The 18,955-nt window shown below is 44.1% G+C and overlaps 1 protein-coding gene across 3 annotated transcripts in view; it reads left to right on the top strand.

Moving 5' to 3' along the window:
* The window catches only part of DOCK5 (dedicator of cytokinesis 5), a 213,877-nt gene that overhangs the window by 89,765 nt on the left and 105,157 nt on the right, over positions 1–18,955 (top strand). For 2 of the 3 annotated variants that reach the window (XR_005020335.1, XM_036855880.1), the window contains exons 4-8: positions 2,036–2,091; positions 3,850–3,946; positions 14,102–14,250; positions 17,406–17,541; positions 18,660–18,817. Coding sequence is in view for 2 of the 3 variants with exons in the window: in XM_036855880.1 (XP_036711775.1) it covers positions 2,036–2,091; positions 3,850–3,946; positions 14,102–14,250; positions 17,406–17,541; positions 18,660–18,817 (596 nt within the window). In the remaining variant the exon portion in view is untranslated. Of the gene's footprint in view, positions 1–2,035; positions 2,123–3,849; positions 3,947–14,101; positions 14,251–17,405; positions 17,542–18,659; positions 18,818–18,955 lie in introns of all 3 variants that reach the window. The other variant, XM_036855882.1, reaches the window with a different exon arrangement.

Here is an 18,955-nt window from a genome sequence, read left to right as displayed (position 1 = left end):
GTTACATCTGATTTTAACCTGCAAATATGGCTCCTGATAACTGCTACTTTGAGTGGTTTCAACGCTCCCCCTTTTTATGAGTTCCGGACAACTTTTTTATTGTAGTAAAATATACTTGATAAAAAAATTACTACTTGAACTCTTCTAAAATGTACAGTTCAGGGGTATTAAGTACATTCGCATTGTTGTGCAACCATACCACCATCCAACTCTAGAACTTTTTCATTATCCCAAACTGAAACTCTGTACGCATTAAACACAAACTTCCCCTTCCTCCCTCCTCCAGCCCCATGTTAACCCCCGTTCCACTTCTGTCCCTATGAATTTGACTACATACACTTGTATGATCTCATACACGTGAGATCAGACAGTAATTGTCCTTCTGTGTCTGGCTTATTTCACTCAGCATCCCGTCACCAAGGTGAGTGCTGGGCATCCAAGCCTGGTTCTCCACAAAGATCGTCGTCAACAAAACATTTACCTCAACCTAGCGGACAGAAGAAACACCCAAGGCTTCTTAGGCATCCTAAGGACAGATCTGGAGCTTCAGAACTCCATTAATCTGGCCCAAAAGGAATTACACACACATTGAATTTTTGTTTGTATTTAACTCTTTGATGGGTTTTCCAAAATCACTCCGAATCCTGTCCCTATAATGAAAGAGGTCGGTGTTACCTTGTCTCTGTGTGTGTTCTGGGTCTTCATCAGTAACAAAATTGGGATAATGCTTTCTCACTCATATGCCCCACACCTGCCCGTTTCTCAGAGCGAGGAAGGGCGGGTATGTCTGTACTTTTTTTTGGTTCTTCCTGCCTGGCGGGAAAGGATGGCCATTTTGCTTCTGACTCAAGCAGTGGCAGGATCCACCTTGTCATCACCAATGCTGGGAGCAGCGTAGCCTCAGATTTTCTTGCTGTTTCCTGTTTTATTGGCAAAGGATTAAAAGAGAGAAAGGAGAGAATTGCTCAGATAAACATAGCACATAAAACTAGACGCAAGACCAACCCGGGTTGAAATGCACTCGTTTTCTGGCTCTGAATGGATTAAGGATCACTGGGTACACACGCATCTCTGACCCAGTCTCCCAGGGAGCGAGCTATCCCTCTCCCATCCTTGTGGCCAGCCTCCCCTGACATTGGGTGTCCACGTGGTCGCACTTCTACAGGCTCAGGGCTATGAGCAGTTGAGCCAATGGGGCCTGTTGAACAGCTTCTTCTGCTTCTCCTGGTCTGGCCTGAAAAGTACCATACAACAGGGACCAGCAGTGCTTTTCTAGATGGCAGTGTCTCTGTTTATTGATGGGCATATCATGCGGTTGAATAACAGAAGCTTTTGGCTTTTAAGAAAACTCACATCCGTGGGTTGCTTCCCATTGGTTAGATCCAATCTTCAGTTCTGCAGTTTCTACCCACCGCTTTCCAGTGTTTCTCTTAGGTTTTTCTGGGCTTAGTTTTCCCACGGGCAATGTCACAATACTGACGACTAATTGCCTCTTAGGGACATAGAATGGAGAGCAACTTGAGACTGAAAAGTGCTAAAAATAACCAGATAATGAGTCCTAATTGATTCCATGCATTTTGTTTAAGTGAAAGTGCTGAGGGGAATGACTCTAGAAAATCACTATAATTTTACGGGCCACTAAGTACATAGCCCTCCATCTCACTAATTATATGAAATCCTTTAAGGGAAGCATATCATGGCATGTAGGACCTGGAGGGGTTTTAGGATCTCACTATTAAACACTTTACCATTATGGCAGCTCTGAGCTGACCCAGGCATGTATGCCTGGTCATTTACAGAGCATTTATTTTATGCTCACTGAACCCAAGGATTAATTTATACCTTTTCAGTGTTGCAGGCTTGCTTTCATTTAGGTAGGCAGGTGATGTAATTGATGTCCCGCAACCTTGACTGCAAACTGTAGCTGTTGTCCAGGGGTCCTTTCCCCTCCCCCACGCATCCTTGCTGCTGTCTGTGCTCTTTACTTTGGGCTGAGAGTTTTACGGCCACATAACCCAAGTTCTTCTCTCCGTAGGGTATTTTCCCTGAAACGTATATCCATTTGAAAGAGGCCACTGTGGAAGACCGTGGGTAAGTTCTAACGTAGGAAGACTCCTAACAGGTGAGGAAGATGTAAAATATCCTTATAGATTTTATGAAGTCAGAAAATATCATTTTGTGCATTATTGTCTCAGCTCATCAATTCCACTTCTCAGATGAAAGGGAAATGAATGAAAACTTTTTCCTGACATCCTTCCTTCTTCTGTCTTCTTTTTTGATACTTATTCCTTCCCCAGAACAGTAAAGACAGATAATGAATGAACGGAGAGGGCCTTTGCTTTCCTCTTGCACTGGCTGCTCACTGATCGCGTGCACGTGTGTGTGTGCGTGTGTGTGTGTGTGTGTGTATGCGCGCACGTGCGCACATGAGTGTGCACGCACATGAATATTTGGTGCTCTTTGGCCCTTAAGACCTGAGAGCTGCCTGTTTGGGAACCTTGGGAGATGATAGGTGAGCATACAGCACCCTGCACTATTCAGCTCTGAACCTTGGACAAGTCAGTGCACCTGGGGCTTTCCCCCTGCAAATCAGAGTAAACAAATCTGTCCCCACGTAGGTCATGAACTTGATATGAAATTATGAACTAACTAATGTGTGCGAATGCGCTCTGCAGAGAAAATCCACTTAGCTGGTGAGCCAACGGGCAGGAGAGTTAAGGAGGGAATAAAGAGAGCCTGGAGAAGGAATCCCAGGGCCGTTAGAGAGTGTGGAGTGGGTCACAGAGGCACTCTGGCTAACAGCTGTAGAGATCATTCTCAGCCGTAAGTTCTGCACCCTCGTTTTATAGACGAGAGATGGAGACGTGCCCAAATTCACACATAATCAGGGCTGAAAAGCAGGTGTCTTGCCCTCCTGGAGAATCTTCTTTCTGATTCCTAGGCAGCCTCCAGGGTCACTTACAGCCACGTTGGTGGAAGGGCAGGGTTGGGGGCATATTCCCACCAACTAGGGTTGCCAGGTAAAATGCAGGATGCCCAGTTAAATTTGAAACTCATATAACAAGTAATTTTTTACATGCATGTCTCAGGTATTTCCTGAGACATACTTATGCTTAAAAATTATTTTAATCTATCTGAAATCCAAACCTAACGGGGTGTCTTGTATTCTTATTTACGCCTAGCAATCCCACCACTAATCCCCATTTGTTTGCTTGCTTTCGCTCTCTCCTTTTCTCCTTTTGCTAATCATAAAAATACCAGACGGGATTTATGTGCATGAGGGTCGGGTTTGCCTTGTTAAAAGTCTGCTGTAAGTGAGGATTTGGGTATACGTACGTTTTCTGTGCATTGAGACAGCAGATGAGAAGCAAACCTAGTACCACTGCAAAAGAGGGTCCCACCTCAGTCCCACAGCAGGTCCTGTGTGAGGCTCCAAGCCCCAGGACCCTTGTGCCATGAACACTTCTCCACCCACCCACCCTCCCTAACGAAATGGCTGCTTGGCAGAACCAGCGAAAGTACTGGATTTGGGCTTCCATCCCTGGCAATTGCTGCAGCCAGCCTGGTCGGTATTTGAGGCTCCTGTAAAGATCCAGAATGGGGAGATAGAGGCTGGGCTCTATACCCATTCATTTTGAGAATCGTGGTGTGTTAAGCTCTTTCTCTTTTCTCAGCTGCTTGATGTGATAAAAATTCTCTACCCAAACCTTCCCTAAATGGACAAGGTTGTTTTTGGTTGAAGCCCAACCAGCCCATTCCCATCTTTGAGTTGTGGGGATCAGGACCTCCATCAAGAAAAGCTACGGTGATCCACCCAGAGTGAAGGGAGCATCTGTCTGTTCTCTTTAGGCAGCACGAGACTGTGATTCCCGGGGAGCTCCCACTGGTACAGGAGCTCACCTCGACACTGCGGGAATGGGCGGTCATCTGGCGCAAGCTCTACGTGGTGAGTTTGCCCCTGGTGCTTGGAGCCTGTGGCAGTATTCCTGGGCCCTCAGCCCGTCTGTTCTGCTGCAAGGGATCGGCCACTCATTAGCTCTCTGTGTGGAGTGGGTGTATCTTACCTGGGCGGCGCAATGGCTGATAACCAGCAGATTCCCATTTTCGCCACGTAGAGCGGTTGATGATGTGCGTGGTGGAGGAGGTGGGCATAATCATTAGGTCAGTATTTTCCCAGCTGACATGCTGATTGTAAAGTTATAAGGATAATAAGAACTGCAAACATATCGTCCCTAGTAAGTGCCAGGAACTATTAATCCTCATAACACTCCTATAAGGTAGCTGTAATTATTACCAGTTTATCAATGGGGAAATTGAGGGACATGCTCTTAGCCTCTGTGTGTATCCCAGTGAATAGACATTTGTCACTGTTTCAGTGCTCAGCCCCATGAGGGCTCCTATGAGGGTGCACTCTCTCTCTACCTTCTGTGTACCTTACCGATGCTGAAACATGAATCACGTTAAACCATGCTCTGAAGAGTCTTCTTTTTGAGGCCAACTCATAGTACTGTTTCTCACAACAATGGTTTGACCTTAGGATGCTAATAAGATATGCCAGGTCAGTGGGAAGTGACACAGGAACCAGCACATTCTCTCCCTGATAAACCATAATCACAAGTTTTGTGTGTGGGTTTGCAATCAAGGCAAGGTAAATCTAGCACTTCATAATATTATCAGGCTGAGAACACCTGGGACAGCCACCTTGCAGGAGGCCCAGAACTCTGAGTCTGGCGGCAGCAAGCCTGCACCCGTGTCCACTTTAGGAAGCTCCTTTCTCAGACACTGGAATGCACAGACACTGTTTTCTAAAGTTTCCTCTTTCCTGGAGACCTTGTGGGTAGGCATCATTAGGTCTTGCCTTCTGTAGGCATCTTCCAGGCTTCCATGGCTGACTAAGAATTCCTATGAATGTACTGATATATTCCCTGGCCCAATGTTTGAATGAGATCAGTCAGGACTCGACTCAATGCCTGGGAGCCAGTCTCTTTCCTTATGTGGCTTAGTTCATCTAAGTTTTTTTCAGTCATATATTGATTCTACATTTTAACTCTCAAAAGCCAATCTTACTAAGTTAACTGGGAGCACCTCACTCTAGACCCTCGTACTAAAAACAGGAATCAAAACTCATTCTAGCATAACTTCTAGCAGTTAGTATAAGATATTTCATTTCCCAGGGCTTTGGTTTCCCAGGGTGGAGCACAGCAATGGAAATCACCAACCCCTTCTGTGGAAAAGCACGTGATTTTTCTCCACCTGCCCATCCTTCAAGGCCCCACTGAAGTCCTTTTTTCTTCATAATGCGTCTCTAAACACACCAATCCATAATGTTTCCTTCTGGACTATGGGAGCACTTCCTCCTGAACCAATCATCTGGCCCCTGGGGCACAGTGCCTTGTAATGCAAGTGATCTTTTGATCTCTTTATGTTTCATCGAGGAGAGAGCTAACCTGTAAATTCTTAAATCACGAGCTTGGGGAGAGATGCTGTTTTAAGCCCTTTGGCCTACATCAATCTTCTTGTCCTTCTATTGAAAGCACTCTCTGGTTCCGGTTAATTGATTGGTTAGTGGTGGATGTAACAAGGTTGATGGATGGGTTAGTTCCTTAACATAGTCTCTCTGGAAATTGGCGAGTGGTAAAAAATGTATTAGCTAATAAGTACTGGGAAATGAGATTTTTATAGCTGTAATCTACAAGAGTGGAGAGTATGAATGAGCTAGACTTTTCTTCTTGCTAAAACACAACTCTTGTGCTTAGCTCATGATCTGTGTCTAGTACGTGTCCACAGATAATTGTGCCAAGTCTGCTGTTGACTAGGAATGAGAAATAAGTGAGCCAGAGAGGAAGAAATATGATTCATGTATTTGGGCTTCCAAAATCTTTTAAGCTCTGATTGAGGATTTCCTATGTGGAAGGTCCACTATTTAATAGCAGAATTGAGTTCTAAGTTAAAAAAAAAAAAAGAAAAATAGAAAATTCCACCCTCCTCTCGGGGGGCAGCACATTTCCCATCTTAATCCTGACGTCTCATAAAATAATTATTTTGTTATTGTGAGTTATATTTTAGATGTCTTATAGCTGCTATTGGTTGACTAAAAGGCATTCATTGTGGGGATCTTAATCAGTTGATGGGGCTGAGAATCTGCTCCTGCTTTTGATAGCATGCTCACCCATTCAGAAATGATCCATTTCAAATGGAAATCTTGCCTGTCTTCATTTTTTTTTCCTGTCCCTTCCTAAAGCATTGACAGTTCACTTCAGGCAGAATTTCTGAAATGCTTTCTCAAAAATCTGTATGTCAAAGTAGCCAGCCTTGGGGCTTCCCTGGTGGTCCAGTGGGTAAGACTTCACGCTCCCAATCCAGGGGGGCCCAGGTTCGATCCTTGGTCAGGGAACTAGATCCCACATGCCGCAACTAAGAGCCTACGTGCTGCAAATAAACATGCTGCAATGAAGATCCTGCATGCTGCAACTAAGACCCGGCGCAGCCTAGATAAATAAATAAATATTAAAAAAAAAAAAGTAGCAAGCCTTAAATATGATTCACTGGGAAAAAAGTTAAGGGAACCCAGATCTGTAGGTTTCAATCACCCCCCCACCCCGAGACATGCGCACGTACACACACACACACACACAGAGACACACACACTTTTTTTTTTAAAAATAAATTTATTTATTTTATTTATTTATTTTTGACTGCACTGGGTCTTTGTTGCTGCACGCGGGCTTTCTCTAGTTGTGGCGAGTGGGGGCTACTCTTCGTTGCGGTGCGCAGGCTTCTCATTGCGGTGGCTTCTCTTGCTGTGGAGCACAGGTTCTAGGCACACAGGCTTCGGTAGTTGTGGAGCGTGGGCTCAGTAGTTGTGATGCGCGGACTCAGTAGTTGTAGCGCACGGGCTGTAGAGCGCAGGCTCAGTAGTTGTGGCACACGGGCTGAGTTGCTCTGCGGCATGTGAGATCTTCCCGGACCAAGGCTCGAACCCGTGTCCCCTGCATTGGCAGGCGGATTCTTAACCACTGCACCACCAGGGAAGCCCCACACAAGCATTTTTATCGGTGTTTGCTTTCTGATTCTGTGTGTAAGTTCCTTCAGTCTGTGTAAAGATGAATACAGGTTTTCCTAATCTACATTGGTACTTTTATCTCTCACGAATTTTCTCCCACAGATTATGAAACCAGGCATTGTGTTTGGTGTCTTTAAAGACATCTTAGAGCCTCCGCCTTTCTCTACAACACATTTCTTAGTTCTCTTCTCTTCAGTCTCAGTTCATGAGAAATTTAGGAGGTAGGTACAGAGTCTTAAGTGAGAGGAAAATGCAATCCACTAACCAGTTTAAGCCCAGCCATGTAGACACAGGTCATTATTCTAGAAGGGAAAGATATTTGTATAGCTGTGATTTCTTTTTAGCAGTCATACCATAAGCTTGTGAAATTACCATAAATATGTTTTAAAGTGGGGATATGGCGGCCATGCCAAGGAGAGAGGAACCCACCCATCCAGAGTGGAAAGAAGAAATGGTAATTCCCGCACGTTCCTTTTTTCTCTTTGTTATATTAGTATTATTTATGAATTTATTATCTTTCCTGTATGCTTTGGAGAAGAAGCAAGCTGTAGGGGACAGACAGGGGACTAGAAATTAGGAGGCATGGTTTCTCACCCAGGCCCTGCCCTAACTGACTCTGGTTTTGGACAAAGTGCTTGAAGTCTCCAAGTGTCTGCTGGATTTTGCCCATCTGTTAAAATGATGTATAATCTGCCTTGTTTACTCCATAGAGTAGTGAGGGTATAAAAAGAAATCATCGTGCAGGCAGACCATCAAGGACTCTGCAAACGTGAGCATGAGAGTCTTGATGTCTTAGCTGGAAACAGTCGCCGCCCTGGACGTCCTCCCTCGGGGCAGCCTGGCTCGCCGTCCCTCTGACCCGACTGGGAGACTCTGAAGCTCCCTTCCCTGTCCCCCCTTATCCAAGGTCACTTCCTTTGTCTTGTGTTGTGGTCTTAGGCGGAGCGGCCTTGAGCACTCAGTAGCTAGTCTGCGTGTTTCTCCCCATAGATAGTGAGCCTCCTTAGCTTAGGTTCCAGTCCAAGAGACAGGGATCGTTCCAGAAAGGAAAAGGGAAGCACTCCGGTGCTGCGTGCAAATGCACCGCGGTTTCTGACGAGCTTTGCCTGCACTGCTGATCCTCCATTGGAACCTATTTCCCGGGCATGTTCAGTGCTTGATCCGGAAAGGAGGGAACACTGTGAAGGAGGACGTGGTTGCCTGGTGAAATGGCAAAACTGGGGGCATTGGGGTCAGACAGGCGGCTGGTTCTTTTTTTTTTTTTTTAATCAGTCATCAATTTTATACACATCACTTTATACATGTCAATCCCAATCGCCCAATTCAAGGCGGCTGGTTCTTAAATTCTGACTTGCTGGGAATTCCCTGGCGGTTCAGAGGTTAGGACTCCACGCTTTTACTGCTGAGGGCCCGGGTTCAATCCCTGGTCGGGGAACTAAGATCCCACAGGCTGCAGCTGCGCCGCGTGGCCAAAAAAAAAAAAAAAAAAATTCTGACTTGCTTCCTTACTTGGTATGCACTTTTATATTCAGAAAAAATTAACAAATCCAATAATAGTGCAAACAAACAAGCCCAAGCAGAAAGAACACAGATTCTGCAGGCAGGGATTTTGGTTCAGGGTGTGCCACTAGAGGATTTTACAGCCCAAGACAAGTCCTTTGACCTCCTAAATTTTCCTTTCCTCGGCTTCAGTGGTAATTATATATTACACATGCCTTGCAGATTTGCTGTAGAGTTCAATAAGATAATCTGTGTCACATTCCTGGGACAGTGCCTGCACATTGTCTCAAAATGTGATAGCCCCTGGCTCTCCCCTTACTACACTGCTTCAGGAAAGAGCTGATTCATGTTGAAAAGTGTTAGGAGAAGTGTATCCACATGGAATTTTGCCCTGAGGTAGTTTAAGGGTGTGCCTGCTACCTACGCGGTGGGCTCCCTTCCAACCCTAGAGTCACTTAGCTACGCTAGGTGGATAGTTTTTAAGTATTCCATCCATTCTTTCCTGCTGCCTCTCAGGATCTTGCGGTTTTCCCCAGCCGTGAAAAGTAGATCCAGTGAGCTGAACTTGGCTTCTTTTCCTTCTTCCCTGCCATGCGAGTTGCCTCAGCTAGAAGGGTGGACCCCTATGCATTGATTTCTACAGGATGGATGGATGTAATATCTGTTTACCTTTCCAGTGACAACCCAATTATACTTTTTGAATACGTACAAATCTGCACCCCACATCATACTTATCCTGTTTTCTCAACTAAAAATCAGGTCTTGCAAACTGACAAGTTGGAGTATATTTGTGGGGACGTCAGGACAAGACTTTCTGGAAGAGGGACTGTCCCAGGAATTCTGAGGTGTTTGGTCATCATAAACATACTCTCTAATGCCTCACCCTGAGATTAAGTGCTGTTTCTCACCTTCCAGTGGGCGAAATGGTTTGGTGAGGTTTGGTCAGCGAGGCTGTTTTGTTCATACAAGTTCGGCAGACTGAACCTGATCCGATTTTCTTATGGAAAAGAGATTACAGAAGAGCCTGATGGTGGAAGGTGGTTAATACATCTTGTTGAATCAAGTGAACTTAATTGCTAAAATGCAGTTCGTTGAAAGGATTGATCTCCTCTCATTGAAAATTTACCAGCAAAATAGAACCTTGGGCTGGCCTACAGTCCTGTAAAAATCTAGAGCAGAGAAAATGCCTGTCACCAAGGCGGGGGTGGGGAGACTTGCCGGACACCATGAATTGCCCTTTCATCCCATCTTTGCATATCCAGGCAGATTAAAGCTACTCAAGTCTAATCTTTTTGAACTGGTGGTTATTACTGGCTGCTGGAGCATATGCTCTGAAGTGTAATTAAGCTGATCTCAGGGTTGAAACCAGCGTCTGATCGCTTATTACTAAGGACAGAAAATTCCCATAGAAAGCTTCGTCCTGGTGTCAGGGCATTTCAGCTGTGAGTTGCAAGCCCTGCTTTGGTGCATGGCTCTCACGAGAGGCAGGAGGAGATGGGGCGATGGCCAGAACAGGGCAGAGGTGGCGCTTTGGGTGTTTTTCCAGTTTTGTTTTCCTCTGACTTTGGTGCCTGGCTTCCAGGATTTCCTGCACTACTTCCAGAGGCAAAAACTGTCTTTCACTGGAATCTTTTCTTTAAAAATCAAGCTTTTGCTAGTCAGGCCAAGCCTTTAGCTGACAGAGAGAAAAAACACTAGGATGGATGGGAAGAGAGGCAGGGCCCCTGTGGATTCATGTCCTCCCAGAACTAAGGGTCAGCGCAGCACAGGGCACAGAAAGACCAAGAGACCAACCATCCTGGTTCCCGGGAGGTCCAGATACTCAGAAAAGACATGAGATTCATTGCGAAAAGCTATATACGGGGGAAATTTGATATAGAGCCACCCCACTGTGTGAGTACATCAGGACTGAGATGGTCCAAGTCAGATATATTTAATCAGGAAGTTGCTTGGAGGAGTAATTGAATTTAATGTCTCAGCCATAGACTTGAAGACGCTTATTCTTGGGAATAGATCTTATTGCTGGTCCCCTGATTTTACAGATGGGCATATCCCAGAGGGAATAATTTGCTCAAAGTCACTTAGCAAGTTAGTGATGGAATTAGAGATAGAGACCAAGTCCCCTGTACTTTCAGCAAAGAAGGTTTACAATGGAAGAGGAGAGGTTGGTGAACAGAGGAAATATTGATTCTTTTGCAGAGGGAGAGGTGAGGTGGAGGACCAGAGAAAGAGCCTTTTGACTCTGGTCTGCATTCTTTGGGAAAGAAAGTGAAGAATAGAATCGAGGTCTTCTGACACCCAGTGGGGTGGTGCCATTGTCTTAGTGGCCCTCAGAATTTCTAAATTACTCAAAGGATGGCTTCTGTATTTCTGCCACTATTGAAGATAAAGCTGTTTCTTTTTTTCCTTTCCCTTTTTTCTTCTCTTTAGAAATTCTTTAAAAAAAAAAAAAGACCCAGAATAGAAATGTAAAAAGTGAGACCTCAAAGATCGTCAGGTAGAAAAGAGGGATAAATTCTAAGCAAATGCAGGAGTATCCTTACTGTCTAGTTAGAAGAATATTTAGATTTCTCTATTTTGTGTAGCTATTCCTCAAACCGAAACCAGAGTGTTATTTTAAGTTCAAGCAGTCACAGTTTGTTTTTCGGTCGCTCCTGTGTCCCAGGCTTATTCTGTGGAGAGGAACAAAGAAATTATTAAATACATTCCTTGCTCTCCTGAATTCTGTGACAATGGCTGCTAGTATAAAAAGACTGAGATTAATGAAGGCTAGAGACAGGAGAAAAGGCACTCTGTAATGGGCAGGCTTGGGTGTAACAAGGAGGAAAGATGGAGACCTGAGTCCTTGGCTCCTGGTGTTAATGGGGAGAGCTTGATTTTTCTCCTCACCTGTCCTCATTTGCTTCCCCAGGAATCCAAAAAGTGTCAGGGGCCAGCTACTGCATGGAACATCCGTGGAGAACAATCTTAGGAATGTGGCAACAAAACCTGTTTCCTTAAAGTAAATGGGAAAGTCGCTTCCTTTGGTGTGTTCCAGCGTGTCTACTCACAATTAATTTGGCAAAGTGAACCAGAAAAGAATGGCCATCTTCATCCTTCTTGGGGGGGATCTCTTGGCAAAACAGGCTGATATGGACAGGCAATAATTAAATTGCTTTGGATAGTGGCTAATATAATTGAGACCAAGAACTTGTGAATATATGCCCCAAACAAAGCGCTGTCTCATAGAGGATCCCCTGAGTCTCGGAGCCCTTTCTTTACCATATTATGAGACCTAATATCTTAATTAAAATGAGAAAAACATTGAAAAAAAAAACTAACTAGGAGTAGAAAAATAGGTTGCAAGAAGAAAAAAAGATCCCTTTCTGCCTGGGAGCTTTGAAAGGCAAAATTTTATGGGCTTAATTTCTCAGTTAGAAAGACAATGAGTTGGAAACATTTTATATGGAATTGAATAAAAAAAAAAAAACAGGGTAGTTTTACCTTTGCTTTTAAAAGTCTCATTTATGTTTTTCTAAAGACTGACTGATGAGAAAGAGGCAATTCAGAAAACGCTAAAAGCATAAAATGTAGGCAGTTTCAGAATTTTAATCAGCTTTCGCGTTCTGTGTTTTTCAGATCAATGGTATTAGCAGAGCGTATTGCAATCGCAGATAAATGAGTTCTTCGTCTCTTTCTTCTGTGTTCTCATGGAACCTTGAACTTCTTGTAGGGCTCTTACCACATCTGCTAATCCCATTGATGTCTCCATTGTCCCCACTTAGGCTGAGGGCTCTTCACTCCACATTTACTTCTTGTTCACGAGTATCTTGGATATTTTCAGCCCTGATTCTAGTCGATAACCTGACCCAGGCATCTGTACCTGGGATTGCTGTAGAAGAGCATCACTGAAGAACATGCTGGACAGCCATCAGCCACTTCTTTGTGTGGCTTTTTTTGCAGTTTTTTTATAGCAGATCCTAATATTCCCTATCATTTTAGAAGTGTATGGTTATACAAATATATCATGACTTTTCACCTATAAATAAAAAAGAAGTGGTCTCATAGTATATAGGGGGTGATGGTATATATTTGTGTATCAAAAGGAATGCACAAAACAGTTTTTCCTGACTGTTCTATCTAAAGTGGCCTCCTTCCCCCAGGTACACCCTATCATATTGCCCTATTTCCTTCTTGCACCTTTTATAATCTGAAATTATCTTGTGTGTGTATACATAAATATTATATACATATAATATATGTATGTAATATTATATATGATATTGATATATTTATATTTACTATATAATTTTAATATATTTACATATATGTATATAAAAGTTTGCTTATTTATTGCTGCCTTCTCCTTCTGGAATGTGCAGGAACTTTATTTCCAGCATGTGGTAAATGCTTATTGACTGGGTTTTTTTTGGGGTTTTTTTTGTTTTTTAAATGAATGAATCCTTTAGGTAGAACCAAGGTCATAATGGCATGGATATCAAGTATTAGACTCTTAATATGATTGAGGCACAAATAATTAGCTGGTCGTAAGTTAATTTTAGTTCAGTTACAGGAAGTTCTTACTGAAGCCCAGAATAATGGTTTCATTATTCCAGGTCTAACAGTTTCCGGATGGTCTAACAATTCAGTGGGGACTTTAATATTTCACATTCTCTTTTCGATTATCCCTTATCTCTGAAATTACAATTCTCTCTCCATCCAGAATCCACTGATGCAGTACATTTTATAAAGTGCCTACTAGCTCCTAGGGATACAAAACTGAACAAGCTCCTTGTCCTATAGGTTCTTACCACCTGAGGGGAGAGGACAAAAAGCCAAGGTGGTCCAGGTTCTGAGTGCTGGCACAGGAATAAATTCCAACAGCTGTGGGAGAGACGGCCAACCCAGAGTTCGGGTTTTGAGGAGGAGATTTCTGAGATTCTATAGATGTCAGAATTAGCAGTTGGAGGAGGGTGTGGTGTGTGAGCGAGAGACGAGGAGCGTTCGGGGGGGAAGAGGAGAAAAGTGGTTCCAGGTGGAGGAGTCCCTTACTGAGAGGGTCCGGAGCATTTGGGAGAAATGGACATCGCTTTGCGTGGAAGGAGCGTAGATTTTTCAGGTAGTGATCGGTGTACAATGCAGCTGGGAGTGTGGGTAGGAGCCAAGATAGGAAGGACTTACATGCGATCTCGTGTATCTGGAGGACAGTGGAAATCACTGGAGGGTTTTAAGGAAAGGAGGGACGTGGGCAGAATTTTAGGGGACACGGATGATTTGGTGCACTGATGAGTTAGGACTAGCCGTCCATTCTACCCATCCTACAAGCGCTTGTCTGTTTCTAAAGCTGCACCAAAGGAGGAAGAGGGAACGGGTCAGGGCAAAGCCAACCCTAGTGATGTAACAAGGTCGCCTCAATGTGCACAGCTCACTGCACGGCAGAATTAATTGCTTAAATGACACCTTATAAAGGATCGGGTCAAAAGATGTTCTCATCTTCCATGACACCTTTTTTTTCCCTCTTTTTTTGGTCCTTTCCTCTGCCTCATTTTCCCACCTTAGAACAACAAGGTCATGCTCTTCCGCCAGCTGCAGCAGATGACGTACAGCCTGATTGAGTGGCGATCCCAGATCCTGTCTGGAACCCTCCCCAAGGACGAACTGGCAGAGCTCAAGATGAAGGTCACAGCCAAAATCGATCACGGGAACAGGTAAACCAGGGATGACTTTTCACTGAGAACTTGGAAAAAAACACGCACATTCATGCTAAGGACACAGCTCACTGCGAGCTTGTGATCTTGGAGTTGCCAAAGAACATTGCTTAACTGTTCTCTTTCTGCCTTGGAAAACATTTAATTTTGTAGAAGAAAATTTGACAGTGCCCTTCATGGGCCAGACCCTGTGCTGGATCTCTGGTCTCAAGGAGATGATGGATGATCAGGGAATATGGGGCTTTACTGGAAGCAACTCCACTGCCAGACAGTCTCAGAGGGTCTGAGCATCAGAAGCTGACAATTTCGGGGACCTGGGACTATCTCTATCTTTATTCCTTTTTTTTAGTTTTTATTTTATACTGGAGTATAGTTGCTTTACAATGTTGTGTTAGTTTCAGGTGTACAGCAAAGTGATTCAGTTATACATGTATCTATTCTTTTTCAGATTCTTTTCCCATTTAGGTTATTAAAGAATATTGAGTAGAGTTCCCTGTGCTATACATCAGGTCCTTGTTGTTTATCTATTTTATATATAGTAGTATGTATCTGTTAATCCCAAACTCCTAATTTATCCCTCCCCCCCTGCTATCTTTCTTCTAACAGAGGATTTTAAATCAGCATCAGACTCATTCTGTCTCTTTCTTTCTGTCTTCCCCTAAGTGGGACCATTGCTTACATTGTGTAAAAACCAGATTTGCCAGAATAGTAAAGCATGTTTTTAGCCTGTCTCCAGTAACCTCTAAAGAGTTAATCACATCGTTCATCTTCCGATTGGCTCGGTCAGATGTGTAGGTTCCAGATGTTACTGCCCTTTGGAAGACGAAAAATTCAGTCGATTCATCAAAATTGATGGTGACCTGGGATGATTCATCCTTCCTGACCAGCTCTTTTTAAAACACTGGGTTCGTTTCTCAGTTTTTGTTGATGATTCGTTTGACATTTAGTTGTTTTTTTTTTTTTCTTGGCTGCGTTGGGTCTTCATTGCTGCACGCGGGCTTTCTCTAGTTGCAACGAGCGGGGGCTACTCTTCGTTGCAGCTTGCGGGCTTCTCATTGCGGTGGCTTCTCTTGTAGCAGGGCACGGGCTCTAAGCACGTGAACTCAGTAGTTGCGGCACGTGGGCTTCAGTAGTTGCGGCTCGCGGGCTCTAGAGCGCAGGCTCAGTAGTTGCGGCGCACGGGCTTAGTTGCTCCGCCCTTGTCTGTTCATAGGACTATAACCGCAGGAGCTGCACGGCTGGTCATATAGTCCTGGGGAGACTCTTAAAAAACAGCTAAGATGGGATAAAGCAGCTCCCTCCTGGCACATATGCTGCCTCTGTGTTCTTGGGTCTTGGCACACTGTGGCATCAGCCTGGAGGCCTCTGGTCTCTGGCAAAGGATGGTAACGTCCTACAAACAGCAGACCAGGCTGGCCTTTTCATTTCAGCCCTTGGAAGCAGCTCAGGAAATTAAGCGGCTCCGTCAGTACATCCGTGATCCAGCCTCTGAGCAGCCAACAGGCCCGTTGCTCATAGTCTGGGTGGCCTGTGGATCTGGCTGCCATGGCAAGGGACCTGCCAGATTGAGTCAGTTGATGGAGATGCTATAAAACAGGGAGGAGGGAAATTAGGCATTTTTGCTTTCTTCCCAAAGACTTGGTGCGTGCCACCGTTATCCCTGTGCTTTCTTGCCCTTTGGACATCCTCATTCCTAAACTGCTAGCGCCTGGAATGAACTGGGCGTTCAGATCGCAGTATCCTGTTTCCACCACAGTCCCCAACTTCTTAGAACTAAGCACAATTTTTTCTGCTTCTGTGTGCACATCGGGCATAAAAAGCCTTGCTGGGCTGGTGCCATGCAGGGACCGTATGGCCCTTACTATTCCCGTGCAGCGCCCAGAGCTCCGTCTTAACACAGCCAGGGGTTTTCTTGTGCCAATAGGAGCTAACATTCATTGAGAGCCTATTATATGCTAGATATTGTACCGTGTGCTTTATATGCGTTATCTCATTACATTCACACAACAGCCCTGAAGGGTAGGGAATAATTTACAGATGAGGAAACCAGGCCTTTGCAAAGTTAAGTAGATGACCAAAGTCATCTTGCTAGCAAGTATTAAAACCAGGATGCAAATCTTGGTCCAGCTGACACCAGAGCCCATTCTCTGAGATAGATTTTGTGATACCAACAGCCAGGACTTAACTTCTTTGATTCCTTTTGTTGCTGTTGTTTTTGGCCGCGCCGTGTGTCTTGTGAGATCTCAGTTCTCCGACCGGGGATTGAACCCAGGCCACAGCAGTGGAAGCCCTGAATCCTAACCACTAGGCCACCAAGGAACTCCCTTGATCTCCTTTAAAATGGTCTTGAAAAGGGCTTCCCTGGTGGCGCAGTGGTTAAGAATCTGCCTGCCAATGCAGGGGACACGGGTTCGAGCCCTGGTCCGGGAAGATCCCACATGCTGCGGAGCAACTAAGTCTGTGCGTCTCAAGTGCTGAGCCTGTGCTCTAGAGCCCGCAAGCCACAACTACTGAGCCCGTGAGTCACAACTACTGAAGCCCGTGCACCTAGAGCCTGTGCTCGCACCAAGAGAAGCCACCGCAATGAGAAGCCCGTGCACCGCAACGAAGAGTAGCTGCCCCGCTCGCCGCAACTAGAGAAAGACCGCGCATAGCAACGAAGACCCAACACAGCCAAAAATAATAAATAAATTAAATAAGTAAATTAAAAAAACAAACAAACAAAAAACAGTCTTGAATTAAGCACTGTCCCCCAGGCCTGTGCTTTTAAGGAAATCAGGGCAAGCTCCCCAATATCTGAGCATTCGTCTTTCATAGTTCCTATAGCAAACTACAGATGATTAGGGGAAAGAAGCATTGGTCAGACGATTTTGGTTAGAATTAGCGCCCATTTTGCCTTTCCTGTTGAGGTTCTGCAGACCAAATTACTTTGCATATTATATGAGTTTGGGTAACATTTTCATAAGTTTTTTAGCATTGTTGTTGTATGGAAAGGAAGCAAAAATTGAAAGGAGAAAAGCCAGTGAACTCTTCCTATCTTGACTTGTCCGGCACCCAGCCTTTCAGCTGAATCCTCTGGGTTCTTCCGTGAAGACTCTTCAGGAAAGGGTCTGCTCTTGAAGAGGAGAACCAACTGACCATTTCTTTCTTTCTAGAATGCTGGGGTTGGATCTGGTCGTGCGGGACGACAACGGGAACATCTTGGACCCAGACGAAACCAGCACCATCGCCCTCTTCAAGGCCCATGAAGTGGCCTCGAAGAGGATTGAGGAAAAGATCCAAGAAGAGAAGGTGAGCTTGCTCAAATGTGCAGACTTTGGCCACAGAGGTTCCATTTTTGCTTTTGTTTTTAATGAAGGAAAGGGAGTTAAGACAACAGAGGTGGAAATGTTTAGAAAATCATTCATTTCCTCATTTTAGAAGCAAAATATTACAAAAAGAACAAGGCAGTTTTGTATATTCTGACCTGGGAAGATTGCAAAGATAATATATTAAGCAGAAAAGAGCAAGATGCAGAACAGTGTGTATAAAAGACTATTATTTGTGCTTCAAAAAAGAATATACATACATCTGTGCTTGCCTGTGTGCAGACTAACTGTAGTGATAGACAAGAAACTGACAATTAATGGATGTCTCTGAGAAGGAGAACTGGGTGGGAGAAAAGCCTCTTGACTCTGTAAACTTCTGTATTTAGTACATAGATCATGATTTCCAAAATAAATAAAATAATATTTACAAATAAAGTGTTTGAAAGATTTTAAAAATAGTAACTGGACAATAAATAAAAATTCAAAAGGTATAGAAAAAGAGAAAAAGAAAAAAGTCACCTATATTATGACTGCCCAAACATACTGATGTTTAGGTATATATTCTTCCAGTCTTTCTGTTCTAATGAGTAGAGGTTTCTGTTTATTTCGTTCAGTTTGTAGGTTTTATTTCTTCAGCACAGTTGTAATAACATTTCATTGTGTTTCTGGATCTAATGGCTAGTCATGCCTGAAGGTGGACCTGTCCAGTGGAATCTCTTATTTGCAATGAGAGTTATTCCCCAGAAGAAGGATAATGAATCATGATGTTTATGCTTTTGAGGTTTAGCCAGAAACTGTTGTGAGAGATGAGAACTTCTTAAAACTACTAAAACCTTGAGTTATCATAACCTTTAGATATATGCTCTTTAGACAGCATTTATTGAATTACTTGGGTTCAAGGCGCTTCACAGGACCGCCTTGATCATCTAAATAATAATGGTTCTATTTTTCTCACTTGATCACTTCTCCACTTACACACACTTTCTTCTCAGTAAGTGCTTCTCTCGGGTGGTAATTATATTTGGCTCCTGTTTGCAGGCCAGAGTCTTCACTAGTGTTTCCCACTTGCTGATGCTTTTCTGTCTTGTCCTCTGTGTTCAGTCAATTCTGCAGAACCTGGACTTGCGGGGCCAGTCCATCTTCAGTGCCGTGCATACCTACGGCCTCTATGTGAACTTCAAGAACTTTGTCTGCAACATTGGGGAAGACGCAGAGTTGTTCATGGCCCTCTACGACCCGGACCAGTCCACGTTCATAAGGTAGTAGAGACCCAGGTCATCTTCCGTCAACCTTGCAAAAATACCCAGGCTTCACCTATCTCCTCCCTGAGGATTTCTTTGCTGGGTTTGAGAGGGGAAGATGGAGAAGAAGGGGAGGATTTCTAGGCAGTAGAAAAT

The sequence above is a fragment of the Balaenoptera musculus genome, chromosome 6 (genome assembly GCF_009873245.2).
Source record: "Balaenoptera musculus isolate JJ_BM4_2016_0621 chromosome 6, mBalMus1.pri.v3, whole genome shotgun sequence".
In the NCBI taxonomy this organism is placed as follows: domain Eukaryota; kingdom Metazoa; phylum Chordata; class Mammalia; order Artiodactyla; family Balaenopteridae; genus Balaenoptera; species Balaenoptera musculus.
Note: the sequence above shows the minus strand (reverse complement) of the source record. Positions and strands in the feature narration are given on the sequence as shown.